The sequence below is a fragment of the Lagenorhynchus albirostris genome, chromosome X, assembly GCF_949774975.1.
Source record: "Lagenorhynchus albirostris chromosome X, mLagAlb1.1, whole genome shotgun sequence".
In the NCBI taxonomy this organism is placed as follows: Eukaryota; Metazoa; Chordata; class Mammalia; order Artiodactyla; family Delphinidae; genus Lagenorhynchus; species Lagenorhynchus albirostris.
Genome location: NC_083116.1, coordinates 120085635 through 120098173, shown reverse-complemented (window position 1 = coordinate 120098173; position 12539 = coordinate 120085635). Strand labels below are relative to the sequence as shown.

General features: G+C 45.6%; 1 protein-coding gene across 2 annotated transcripts in view; it reads right to left on the bottom strand.

The window, feature by feature from the left end:
* Positions 1-5139: 5139 nt before the first annotated feature.
* ASB9 (ankyrin repeat and SOCS box containing 9) overlaps positions 5140-12539 on the bottom strand; it is a 33005-nt gene continuing 25605 nt past the window's right edge. The window contains exons 6-7 of one of the 2 annotated variants that reach the window (XM_060137628.1): positions 11521-11778; positions 5140-5355 (exon numbers count right to left, since the gene is read on the bottom strand). In XM_060137628.1, the coding sequence (XP_059993611.1) occupies positions 11555-11778 (224 nt within the window). In that variant the 3' untranslated portion in view covers positions 5140-5355; positions 11521-11554. The remainder of the gene's footprint in view (positions 5356-11520; positions 11779-12539) is intronic. The other variant, XM_060137627.1, reaches the window with a different exon arrangement.

Here is a 12539-nt window from a genome sequence, read left to right as displayed (position 1 = left end):
CAAAAACACCATAGCCTGGGTGGCTTAAACAACAAGTATTTATTCCTCACACTTCTGGAGGCTGGGAAGTCTAAGATCAAGGCGGCAGTAGATGTGGTGTCTGGTGAGGACCAGCTTCTGGCTCTTAGATGGCCATCTTCTCACTGTGTCCTCACAAGGTGGAAGAGGCAATAGAATGCTCTGGGGTCTCCATTATAAGGGCACTAATCCAATCATGAGGGCCCCATCTTTATGACCTAATCACCTCCCAAAGACATCACCTCAAATACCATCACATTGGGGGTTAGGATTTCAACATATGAATTTTGGTGGGACACATTCAGTCCACAACATACCGAGATTTATAGAAGCATCGTGACAGCCAGTACAAGGGAGAGCCGCACTCACCCACAGGCAGGCATGCCAGTGACCTTGTACTTAGTGAGCAGGCTCCAGAGGGAATGGAGGCAAGGCTGAGAAGTCCCACTTCTTGGCCCCACCTAGCCCTTCCTTCATCATTGCCAAACTTGTTGATCTAGGCTTGATGTGATTAAAGGAATTATGTGGTCCCTGACAGTCCTGTATGACCTGGGGGAAGTTACCTGACCTCCCTGTGGCTGTCTCCTTAGTTGTAAAATGTATATCACAGGATTATTGTAAGTATTAAATGACGTGATGTTTGTGAAATTCTTCGAGCCACGCCTGATATAGAGTAAGCACTATATACATCTTTGATTATATAACAAAAACAATCATTATCATGTTATTATATATCGGACCTCAGATAAATTGACACAACATTGATGGTTATTAGCCATTAGTAGGTATGGTAGGCAGAATTCTGAAATGGCCCCCAAGATTCTGGGCCCCTGGTGTACACACTCCTTCTGCTAGTTATTAAATTAAACACTAATCTAGGTGCTCATTTGAAGGGATTTTTCAGGTGTAATTAAGGTCCCAAATCAGGAGATTATCCAGGTAGGCCTGACCTCATCAGGTGGGCCCTTTAGAAGCAGAGAATTTCCTCCAGCTGCTCACAGCATAGGAATGCAGGGAGATGCACTCCACGGCCTGGAAGAAAGCCAGAATCCATGTGTGAACTTCCTACGGAGGGGACCACATGGCAGGGAACTGTGGGTGGTCTCTAGATACTGAGAGCAGTCCTCAGCTGACAGCTAGCAGGCATGAAAACAGGGACCTGAGTTCCACAGGTGCAAGATACTCAATTCTACCAACAACCAGTCATCTTGGAGGAAGACCCCTGAGCCCTGGATGAGAACTGTGGCCTTAGCCAGCACCTTGATTTCAGCCCTGTGAGTCCCTGAGCAGACAACGCAGTCACGCCATGCCTGGACCTCTGACCTACAGAAACTATGAGATAATAAATTCATGTTGCTTTAAGCCACTAAGTTTGTGATACTTTGTTATGCGGCAATAGAACACTAATACAGCGAGAAAAAAAAAACATGCAGAACTCGCAAATGCACAGCCAGACGATGTTGTTCAAAGCCCAGACAGCTTCCCCTCCACCCTGCCCATTACAGATAACGATTTTTCACTGACGAAATCAGTACCAAATACTCTCAGTTCGAAAAAAATTTCCTTTGCCACGCGGGGCTTGGTCCCCCGGGAAGGCATTGTTCGCCAGCATCACTGGCAGGGCAAGGCTGACCCACCTGCTTCAAGACGCAGCAAGTCTCGGGGCTCCCAGGCTGGTTCCCGTGGCTGGGGTAAGAGTTGGGTGATGTTCGATCTAAACCCGACACAGCCTCCTGACCTCATGCCGAGACCTTTGACCTAAGGACGTGGCTCCGCCTCCACTTCCAAGGCCTTCTGGGAAACTAAGCGGGGGCTTTAGGACCCAGGAACCAGAGCTCTGGGATTTCCTGAAGAAAATAGAAGGCAGGGCGTATAATGGGTAAGAGCTCTGGCTTCTGCATTGAAGTCTGGCTTCAGGCTTCCCTGAAGCCTGAAGTGGTTGAGAGTCGGCCTGCTGATGCGGGGGGCGCGGGTTCATGCCCGGGTCCGCGAGGATCCCACGTGCCGCGGAGCGGCTGCGCCCGTGAGCCATGGCCGCCGAGCCTGCGCGTCCGGAGCCTGGGCTCCGCAACGGGAGAGGCCGCAGCTGTGAGAGGCCCGCGTACCGCAAAAAAAAAAAACTGCCTTCACCACCTGTGACTTTTTGCAAATTCCTTTCCCCCTGTGCACCCCCATCTGTAAAATGGGGATACCGGAGTTGTGAAGGTTGGAAGGTAAGGCTTCTAAAACACTGGTGCGAGGGGTCTAGCCCTTAGCAAGCCCTCCAAAACGCGAGCTGTTGTTTAGCTGATTTTGTTGCTGATCAGGTCTTCTACACTAGCCCTAATGCTGGGCTTTCATCACATTGTAAATGTCCACCCCCCCCACCCCGTGCCCCAGATCAGACAGCAGAGCACATCTCGTTCCATTGTTTCTGAGCCCGAGTGACTGCTTAATGATTAACTACTCCAGCCTGGAACATGGAGTATCAAACCATGTCAATTAGCCCCAATATAAACGCAGAATAAAACAATCATCCTTCGCTGGCCTCTTCTTGCCTTCTTCTGGTACCAAGTGGTCAGTGTTTCTACTGGATAAAACCAAGAGAATGTAATAAACTTACAATATGAGACTGGGCTACAAGAAATGTGTGGGAAGTTTGCACTCTTAAAACAGACAAAGTAATTAGCATTTTTAAAAGATGGTTTCACGATGCTAAAAATTTACATCCCTCATTCAAAAAGGTGGGGTTCTATAAACTGTCACCGAACCAGCTTTGATGATGGAATTTATGAGGCTGTGCCAGGTCGTGATGATAAAGCGTTCAAAGGTGTATATCACTTATAAATATAACCACATCTAGACTCATAAAAATAGACTTCCTACTTGAACAGCATCTTCTTTCTGAGCACTGCTAAGTGAAGTAATTTGAAATTTTCCTAAGTTGCAATGAGGCAGGTGGTGGTGGTATTTTTCCCATTTGTGCGGATGACCATCTATTATATGGATGTGCAAATTGGTTAACTGGCTGGAAGATCTGAGAAGAAAAATGCTGTTCTAGTACTTTTGTACAGTCCTGGGTTAAACTCAGAGAATTTGGCCAAGAGTAGATTAACATAAGCAACATTCTGTCCGATACATTTTCTATGAGAAACGAGGCTATTTAAAAAACAAACAAACAAAAACAAACCTAGTGTTTTCAAAAAGAAAACTATAGCAAAATGCCTAAGCTCCTTACTCCTTAGCAAATGATTCTCCCGGGGCTTCTCTGGTGGCGCAGTGGTTGAGAGTCCGCCTTGCAAAGCAGGGGACACGAGTTCGAACCCTGGTCTGGGAAGATCCCACATGCCGCGGAGCAACTAAGCCTGTGGGCCACAACTACTGAGCCTGCGAGCCCCAACTACTGAGCTCATATGCCACAACTACTGAAGCCTGCATACCACAGCAAGAGAAGCCACCTCAATGAGAAGCCCGCGCATCTCAATGGAGACCCAGTGCAGCCAAAATTAAAAAAAAAAAACCTAAAAAAAAAAATGATTCTCCCGACTAGAGTGTGAGATCCAGAAAGTCAGAACCTTTGCCCACATCTCCTTCACTGTGGCTACCCTGGTGCCTAGAATAGTGCCTGGCACTCACTAAATATGTCCTGAACAAATGAACTGATGAAATTAACTGAACTAGCAAGTGGTATGCTGTTGGTGTTCGTTTTCTGTCTAAATTCTGAGCAGTTAAAAATGTAAACATGATCAGACCAAGAAAGAAAACAAAAAAGCAGGGAGGTGATATAAATTCACATTTGAATTTCTGAGCACACTGGAAGAGAAGAAAACCCAGTGTCCATGGAATTTACCACTACGAAGTTTTCATCCCTGCATGGAAATTTCCAGAGCCTATGTTGTAAACCATCTTACAATGGGTCATTTATGAGGAGGAACTGTTTTGCTTAAATGACTGTGTGTCAGCAGCGCCATCTTCTGGCTAACTAGGTGGGCATTTTAGAACAAAATTCTGGAGTCTTCTTTTTCATATAGCAAACTGAATTTAGCATCACAAAAAATGACATAGGAAATATCTTTACAGGTCATCTAGGCCCTGTGTCATCTTACACGTAACGATTTGCCTTAAGCGGGTACAACATTTTCTTACTTTCTCTTGATCCAGCGGAGCACCAAATTCATGTCTCAGCGAGAAGACAAACTACAGCCATCATTACTAAATTATATCACAGGTCTCATATAAACCAGAAACTGAAAGGCAGTTAAAACCCATTTGTCGAGCATCTGAACAGTGCTGTCGAATAGCAATTTCTGCAACAAAGGAACAACAGAACTTTCTGCGATGATCTATACGTGTCTGTGCTGTCCAATACAGTAGTCACTGGCCATGTGTGGTTATTAAACATCTGAAATGTGGCTAATGACTCTGAGGAACTGGATTTTTAATTGTATCTAATTTTAATTAATTTACATTTTTAAAATAGCCAGATACGGCTAGTGTAGGGTTTCTCAACCTTGGCACTATTGACATTTTGGGCTGGATCATGCTTTGCTGTGGTGGCTGTCTTGTGCACTGTAGGGTACTTAGCAACACCCCTGGCCTCTACCCACTGGCCAGGCGTACCCTCGCCCTCAATTGTGACAATCATAAAAGTCTCCAGACATTGACAAATACCCCCTAAGGGGAAAACTCACCCCTGGTTGAGAACCACTGGGCTAGTAGCTATTGCACTGAACAGCGCGGTTCTAGAAGATGCATGATGTGTCCTGAACAAGTGAACTAATGAAATTAACTGAACTAGCAAGTGGTATGCTGTTGGTGTTCGTCTGGTTGCCTGTCCTCACTGGGGGTAATGGGACAAACTGACTTCCCTGAGACTCAGGGTCTCACCTGGAGAAGGGGAGAGCATAGTACCCACCTGGTGGGGTTGCTGTGAGAGCTAAATTAGGTGAAGCGTAAAGCGTTCCCAGCTCAGGGCTTGGCACGATCAACACCATAGTTGTTATCTTAGCCACCCTCTTCCAGGCGGCAGGGGGGCGGAGGGGTGTGGTGGAATTTTTCATGCCCTCCAACCAATGACACAAAAGTACTCAGTATGTTCCTTTACAAATAAAAATCTCCTTGAAAAAAAAAAACTAGCCAAACTCTAATCAACCTGACTTTATTTTAAAATCCCAGTGGCCTCAACACTCGATAACGTTTGTCTGTCGTTTGTGATGCCATTCCCTTGACACATTTAAATGTGGAGGAGAAACCATTTCAGCTCCTCAGGGAGGCTGAGTCCGGTGATCTTATGATGCTGCTTGATCCCAAAGCACTTCCAAATTCTAAGGCGGCATAACTGCATCAAAGAAGGGGGCCCTGGAGAAAGATGATAAGACAAGTCACCCATGGGTTTCACTGATCTAAGACTTTTCCCTTCCTTCGTTGAAAGCATACAAGCTATGACACTATTATAAGGAAATAATATGGTGCAGCTTAAGACCATGTTCTGCTTTGTGTAGGAGGCATTTTTAGGCCATGTTCTCTCTTTTCTGGTATCTCACTGAAATGAGTTTGCTAGGTTTTGATTTAGAACAAAGACCTTCAAAGCTCAGTCTCACCAATGGAGGCTTATGGGAGCTAATTTTGGAATTACAAAAGTATGGAAATCCCAGCAATGACACGAAAATCCATGTTTAATGCCTTTCTTGTCTTTACCTTTAAAAAAAATAAGGTCATATTTCTGGATGCAAATACTTTTATAATTTAGCAGTTTTAAGATATTCAAATATAAGAAGCTATCAGTGAAGCATTAATGTTACCTGAAGTCATATTTTTTTGTTTTTAACATCTTTATTAGCGTTTAATTGGAGTTTACAATGGTGTGTTAGTTTCTGCTTTATAACAAAATGAATCAGCTATACATATTCATATATCCCCATATCCCCTCCCTCTTGCGTCTCCCTCCCACCCTCCCTATCCCACCCCTACAGGTGGTCACAAGGCACCGAGCTGATCTCCCTGTGCTGTGCAGCTGCTTCCCACTAGCTATCTGTTTTACGTTTGGTAGCGTATATATGTCCATGCCACTCTCTCACTTTGTCCCAGCTTACCCTTCCCCTCCCCATGCCCTCAAGTCCATTCTCTAGGTCTGCATCTTTATTCCTGTCCTGCCCCTAGGTGCTTCAGAACCATTTTTTCTTGTTTTTTTTAGATTCCATAAATAGGTGTTAGCATACGGTATTTGTTTTTCTCTTTCTGACTTAACGTTACTCTGTATGACAGACTCTAGGTCCATCCACCTCACTACAAATAACTCAATTTCATTTCTTTTTATGGCTGAGCAATATTCCATTGTGTATATGTGCCACACCTTCTTTATCCATTCATCTGTCGATGGACATTTAGGTTGCTTCCATGTCCTGGCTATTGTAAATAGAGCCGCAATGAACACTGTGGTACATGACTCTTTTTGAATTATGGTTTTCTCAGGGTATATGCCCAGCAGTGGGATTGCTGGGTCATATGGTAGTTCTATTTTTAGTTTTTTAAGGAACCTCCATACTGTTCTCCATAGCGGCTGTATCAATTTACATTCCCACCAACAGTGCAAGAGGGTTCCCTTTTCTCCACACCCTCTCCAGCATTTATTGTTTCTAGATTTTTTGATGATGGCCATTCTGACTGGTGTGAGGTGATACCTCACTGTAGTTTTGATTTGCATTTCTCTAATGGTTAGTGATGTTGAGCATCGTTTCATGAGTTTGTTGGTAATCTGTATATCTTCTTTGGAGAAATGTCTGTTTAGGTCTTCTGCCCATTTTTGGATTGGGCTGTTTGTTTTTTTGATATTGAGCTGCATGAGCTGCTTGTAAATTTTGGAGATTAATCCTTTGTCAGTTGCTTCATTTGCAAATATTTTCTCCCATTCTGAGGGCTGTCTTTTCGTCTTGTTTATGGTTTCCTTTGCTGTGCAAAAGCTTTTAAGTTTCATTTGGTCCCATTTGTTTATTTTTGTTTTTATTTGCATTTCTCTAGGAGGTGGGTCAAAAAGGACCTTGCTGTGATTTATGGGTCTAAAAGGACCTTGCAAAAGGACCTTGCTGTGATTTATGTCATAGAGTGTTCTGCCTATGTTTTCCTCTAAGAGTTTGATAGTATCTGGCCTTACATTTAGGTCTTTAATCCATTTTGAGTTTATTTTTGTGTATGGTGTTAGGGAGTGTTCTAATTTCATTCTTTTACATGTAGCTATCCAGTTTTCCCAGCACCACTTATTGAAGAGGCTGTCCTTTCTCCATTGTATGTTCTTGCCTCCTTTGTCATAAATTAGGTGCCCATATGTGCGTGGGTTTATCTCTGGGCTTTCTATCCTGTCCCATTGATCTATATTTCTGTTTTTCTGCCAGTACCATACTGTCTTGATTACTGTAGCTTTGTAGTATAGTCTGAAGTCCGGGAGCCTGATTCCTCCAGCTCTGTTTTTCTTTCTCAAGATTGCTTTGGCTATTCGGGGTCTTTTGTGTTTCCATATAAATTGTGAAATTTTTTGTTCTAGTTCTGTGAAAAATGCCAGTGGTAGTTTGATGAGGATTGCACTGAATCTGTAGATTGCTTTGGGTAGTATAGTCGTTTTCACAATGTTGATTCTTCCATTCCGAGAATATGGTATATCTCTCCATCTGTTTGTATCATCTTTAATTTCTTTCATCAGTGTCTTATAGTTTTGTGCATACAGGTCTTTTCATATTTGTTTTTATACTGTGCATTCAGAGTTGTCCCAGTGCTTCAACTCACAGGTGAAAAGTGAACTAGCACAAACCTTGCATAGGGATCCAGCCAAGTGTTTACATCTTAAGACAGCGATTCTCAAGGGGGGGGGAGGGAATATTTTGCTCCCTAGGGACACTTGGCAATATCTGGAGCTAATTTTTTTTGTCACAACTTGTGGGGGGGGGGGTGTTGCTACTACCATCTAGTGGGTGGATGACAGGGATGCTGCTAAACATCCTACAGTGCACAGGACAGGATGGCCCCCATCTGGCCCAAAATGAGCTTGAAAAACCCTGTCATAGGGTAAAAAGATGGGAAATGATTTCCCATCCCCAGCCCCTGCACTAAATTGTAATGGGAATTCCCTTTTGGTTATTAAAAACTTTTTAAAAGGCAAAGCTGTATACCTTCAAGAATCCCATAAAGCAGTAGCCCTCAAGCCTGACGGGGGGGGGGGGGGGGCGGGGAGGGCTTTAAACTCCACCCCAGGCATGTTGCTTCAGTTACCGTTGGGTGGGGCCTGTGCATCTGGTTTTTGTAAAGGCACGTGTCCCAGGTCACTGTATTGTGTGGCCAGGGTTGAGAATGCAACCAAAAGGGTACAGTGGCCTCTAACTTTGATACCAAGCAGGACCCTGTGGGACTCCAGGGCACAAAAGCCCTTCCGTGTCCCCCTTTTGTTTTTTTTCCGGTACGCAGGCCTCTCACTCTTGTGGCCTCTCCCGTTGCGGAGCATAGGCTCCGGATGCGCAGGCTCAGTGGCCATGGCTCACGGGCCCAGCCGCTCCGCGGCATGTGGGATCTTCCCAGACCGGGGCACGAACCCGTGTCCCCTGCATCGGCAGGCAGACTCTCAACCACTGCGCTACCAGGTAAGCCCCCCCATTTCTTGATTACCGGAAATAGGCTTCATTCCACCTCCCTGAACTTCCCTGAGTTCCAAGAAGCAGGTTCAAACCGATGCTAATTAGGGAATGGAGGGGATGCAGAGACAAGGGAGGAACAGTCAAGAGAAACAACAGTGCAGACTTGGGGCAGGGTCCTGGCTCCCCTCAAGGGACCCATATAACAATATATTTGAGCTGTTTAGCAGATGCTGAAGCCCCCACCAGGTGGGAGAAGTTAACTGCATGCTGCCCACAAGCACAGAGACCCCAGACCAGCTGGAACCAGACGGTTCCAACTTCACCACCAACCAATCAGAAGAACGTCCACGAGCTGATCACGCCCTCCTTGAACCATTACTATAAAACTCCTCACCACCCCCTCCAGGTCGGGACACAGTTTTGAGGGCATTAGCCCGCCGTGGCCCCCTTTCCCTGGCAAAGTAATAAAGCTATTCTTTTCTACTTCACCCAAAACTCTGTCTCCGAGATTTAATTCAGTGTCAGGGTACAGAGGCCGGACTTGGCTTCAATTTCCTATAGCATCACCGCAAGCTACAGGATAAACTGGGTTGCCTCCTTCTCAGGTGATGGAAAGCAAGGAGAGGTAGAAACAGACATATATACAAGGAAAGAAAGAAAGGAAATATTTTCAATCAGGTCCTCAGAGCACAATCACAAGGTCCCTGTTGAAATTTAGGGCACCTTCCAGATACGTTCAGTGTACTCAAGGCATATATTAATGAAGGATTTCCCAGTGTGCTCAAAGCATTTATTAACGAGCTGCAAAAGGCATAGTGTGGGGCAACTGAACTTAATCTTCTCTCACTAAGGCACCTTGAAGGAAGTTACTAATCACATGTGCTAGATACAATGTCAGGGTCAAGTGCCAGTATAAAGATGAATATAACCCAGGTTGAGTTTTATTCATTGTTTTTCCTTCTGATTTTAAAAGAAATTAAAACATTTCTGCGGGCCCCTAGAAGCATGGTGAACCCCACGCATTGTGCCATCTGTGCCTGCTGGAGAGATCAGCCCCGTCTATAGAGATACAATGTTTTGAAAACAAGAAATTGTCAAAGTACGGGCAGAGTTGCCCGGGGGTGACCCCACTGCTTCTCATAAAGGGGTTTCTATTGGACTGTTCCTTGTGCCTCGGCTCGGGGAGCACAGGCCTTGTTTGGGGGGCCCCAAGGCAGGCTATGGCCACAAGGACGCTGGGGCAGTGGGTGTAGCAGGAAGAAGGATTCAGGGACCACTTTACAATTCTGCCCAGAGCCCTAATTCTCAGCATGTGGGGAGAAAATAACCAGATTACATGACATCAGAATCCTTCTGGGACTTCCCTGGTGGTGCAGTGGTTAAGAATCCGTCTGCCAATGCAGGGGATACGGGTTCGAGCCCTGGTCTGGGAAGATCCCACATGCCACAGAGTAACTAACTAAGCCCGTGCGCCACAACGACTGAGCCACGCACCTAAGCCCGTGCTCCACAACAAGAGAAGCCACCGCAATGAGAAGCCCGCGCACCGCAACGAAGAGTAGCCCCCGCTCGCCGCAACTACAGAAAGCCCGTGCTCAGCAACGAAGACCCGATGCAGCCAAAAATAAATAAATTAAATCAAATAAAAAATAAAAAAGAATCCTTCTGGTAGGGAAGCCTGCTTCAAACTCCCACAACCCCTAAGACTCAACAAAGTCCACACTCCGGTAAAAAAAAGCAGGTCCTGAGCTGGCTGCTCTCCACCCCGAGGGACAATCAAGAATGCAATCTGAGGGGTCTCTGCTCCCCACCCCAGCCCACCCGTGACCTCGCAGCCCAGGGAAGTGCCCCTATCCCCTTGCACACTGCTCAACCCCAGTGTTTAGTGGTTTGGGTCAGGAGTGTCAGTTTTTATTTATAGAGGAGTGTGGACTCAGTGTTGATTAACTTATTATATTGGATTGGCCAAAAAGTTCGTCCGGATTTTTCCATAAGATGTCACGGAAAACCCGAACGAACTTTTTGGCCAAGCCGATAGTAAATGTCTCCCGATTGCTGTGCATCATGAAAGTACTACCGTGTAATACTCAGTGAGTTGCATTCTTACCCACCATCCCAGAAGCCAAATGTCCAGTAGTTCAGCCCATCTGTACCGCAGTAAGACATCCTGGGGCATTGTACAACCCCAAAGACCCTTCTGCTGCATCTCTCTAAAGCACGGCTTACAAATACCCTATCATATCACTTACATGTGGAATCTAAAATATGACACAAGTGAACTTATCTACAAAACAGAAACAGACTCACAGGCATAGAGAACAGCCTTGTGGTTGCCAAGGGGGAGGGGGGGTGGGGGAGGGATGGATTGGGAGTTTGGGGTTAGCAGATGCAAACTAGTATATATAGAATGGATAAACAAGGTCCTACTGTAGAGCACAGGGAACTATATGCAGTATCCTGTGATAAACCATAATGGAAAAGAATACGAAAAAGAATGTATAAGTGAATCACTTTGCTGTACAGCAGAAATAAACGTAACATTATAAAATCAGCTATACTTCAATAAAATAAGTTTAAAAAAAAATAAAGCATGTCGTACACCTGAAACTAACACAACATTGTAAATCAACTATACCCCAATAAATTTTTTTTTAAATACAGCATGTCTTAGGTAACTTTAACATTTTAAAACAATATCTGAATTCTTTGAAAGCTGGTCTATCCCACAGATGAACATTAGATTATCCAAACAGCCTGTCTCCAACATGCCAAAGAGCAGGATGGTTATTTATTATATAACCAGTACTGTACCTTGCTGAATACTAAACTATCTCAGCTCCCCACGTTTCGTGAAGGCAGAGAACAATCTTTTTCATAAGACCCGAAGTCAGAACTCGGTAAGTACCTGCCTCCTGCTAGAGCCCACAGGAGTCTATGGATTAGGGCTTAGATTCAGGCAAAGGAGAAGCACCTTCTCTCTGCAAGAAGAGCTGGCTCAGGGGGCTCTCTGGAGGCACCAGCTCCAAGGGACGGTGGCCTTCAGCATCCCTGGCCTGGGTGTCTGCTCCAAAGTCCATGAGCAGGCAGGCCAGCTCCCCACTGGACGCCCTGGCCACCGCGTGCAGAGGGGAATCCAGCCCCCGGCCTTGGTTCACGCTCGCTCCTAAACAGTCACGAGAACAACAGAGTCAGAGTCAGCAGAGTGCAAGCGCCCCCTTCTCAAAGCACTGCACCTCAAAATTCCCTAACAAAAGGGCGTCCATAGCAGGCACAGTAGTTCTCCTGAGAAAACAGAAGACGACTTGATTCCATTTAATAATATGGGGGAAATGCCACTTGACGATGTGACTGAACGTACCACGGGAGCTCTGTGACATATGAGGTTGGAAAGCTTGCCTTTGAGCACTCCACACAGGTGTGACACATGCAGGAAGAATCCTGGTGGCATGAAAGCTGCACATTCATTATTAACGGAGCCCAAATATTAGCCGGTACAGGCCGGAGGTGAGGCTAGATGGTGAAATCTCACCTATGGCGATTATCCACATTTACACGCCGAGCAACTGCCGTGAGGTTTAAACCAGAGACTTGGGACCCTGTGATGTGGACTGTGAAGGGCAATCCATTATGGCAGCATTGTCTAGATTGGGGTGGCCAATCCCAAGATCACGGGGAAGGGGGCAAAGCCCTCCTCTTCGGGGATAAGGTAGAATTCGAGGACCACCCCCACCCAGTTCCATCCTTACACTCTCAGCAAATCCCTACCCCAGTCCAGATGCTGGTTCCTGCTGTGATGTGTGGGGACATAGGACTTTGCCTGGGCTGCTGTCCCTCTAGTAAAATGGGAATCTATGTCCAGTCAACAAATGTTAACTGAATTGTTCTTGTATTGGTCTTGGCTTTGTGAGGGGTGGCAAACATGGC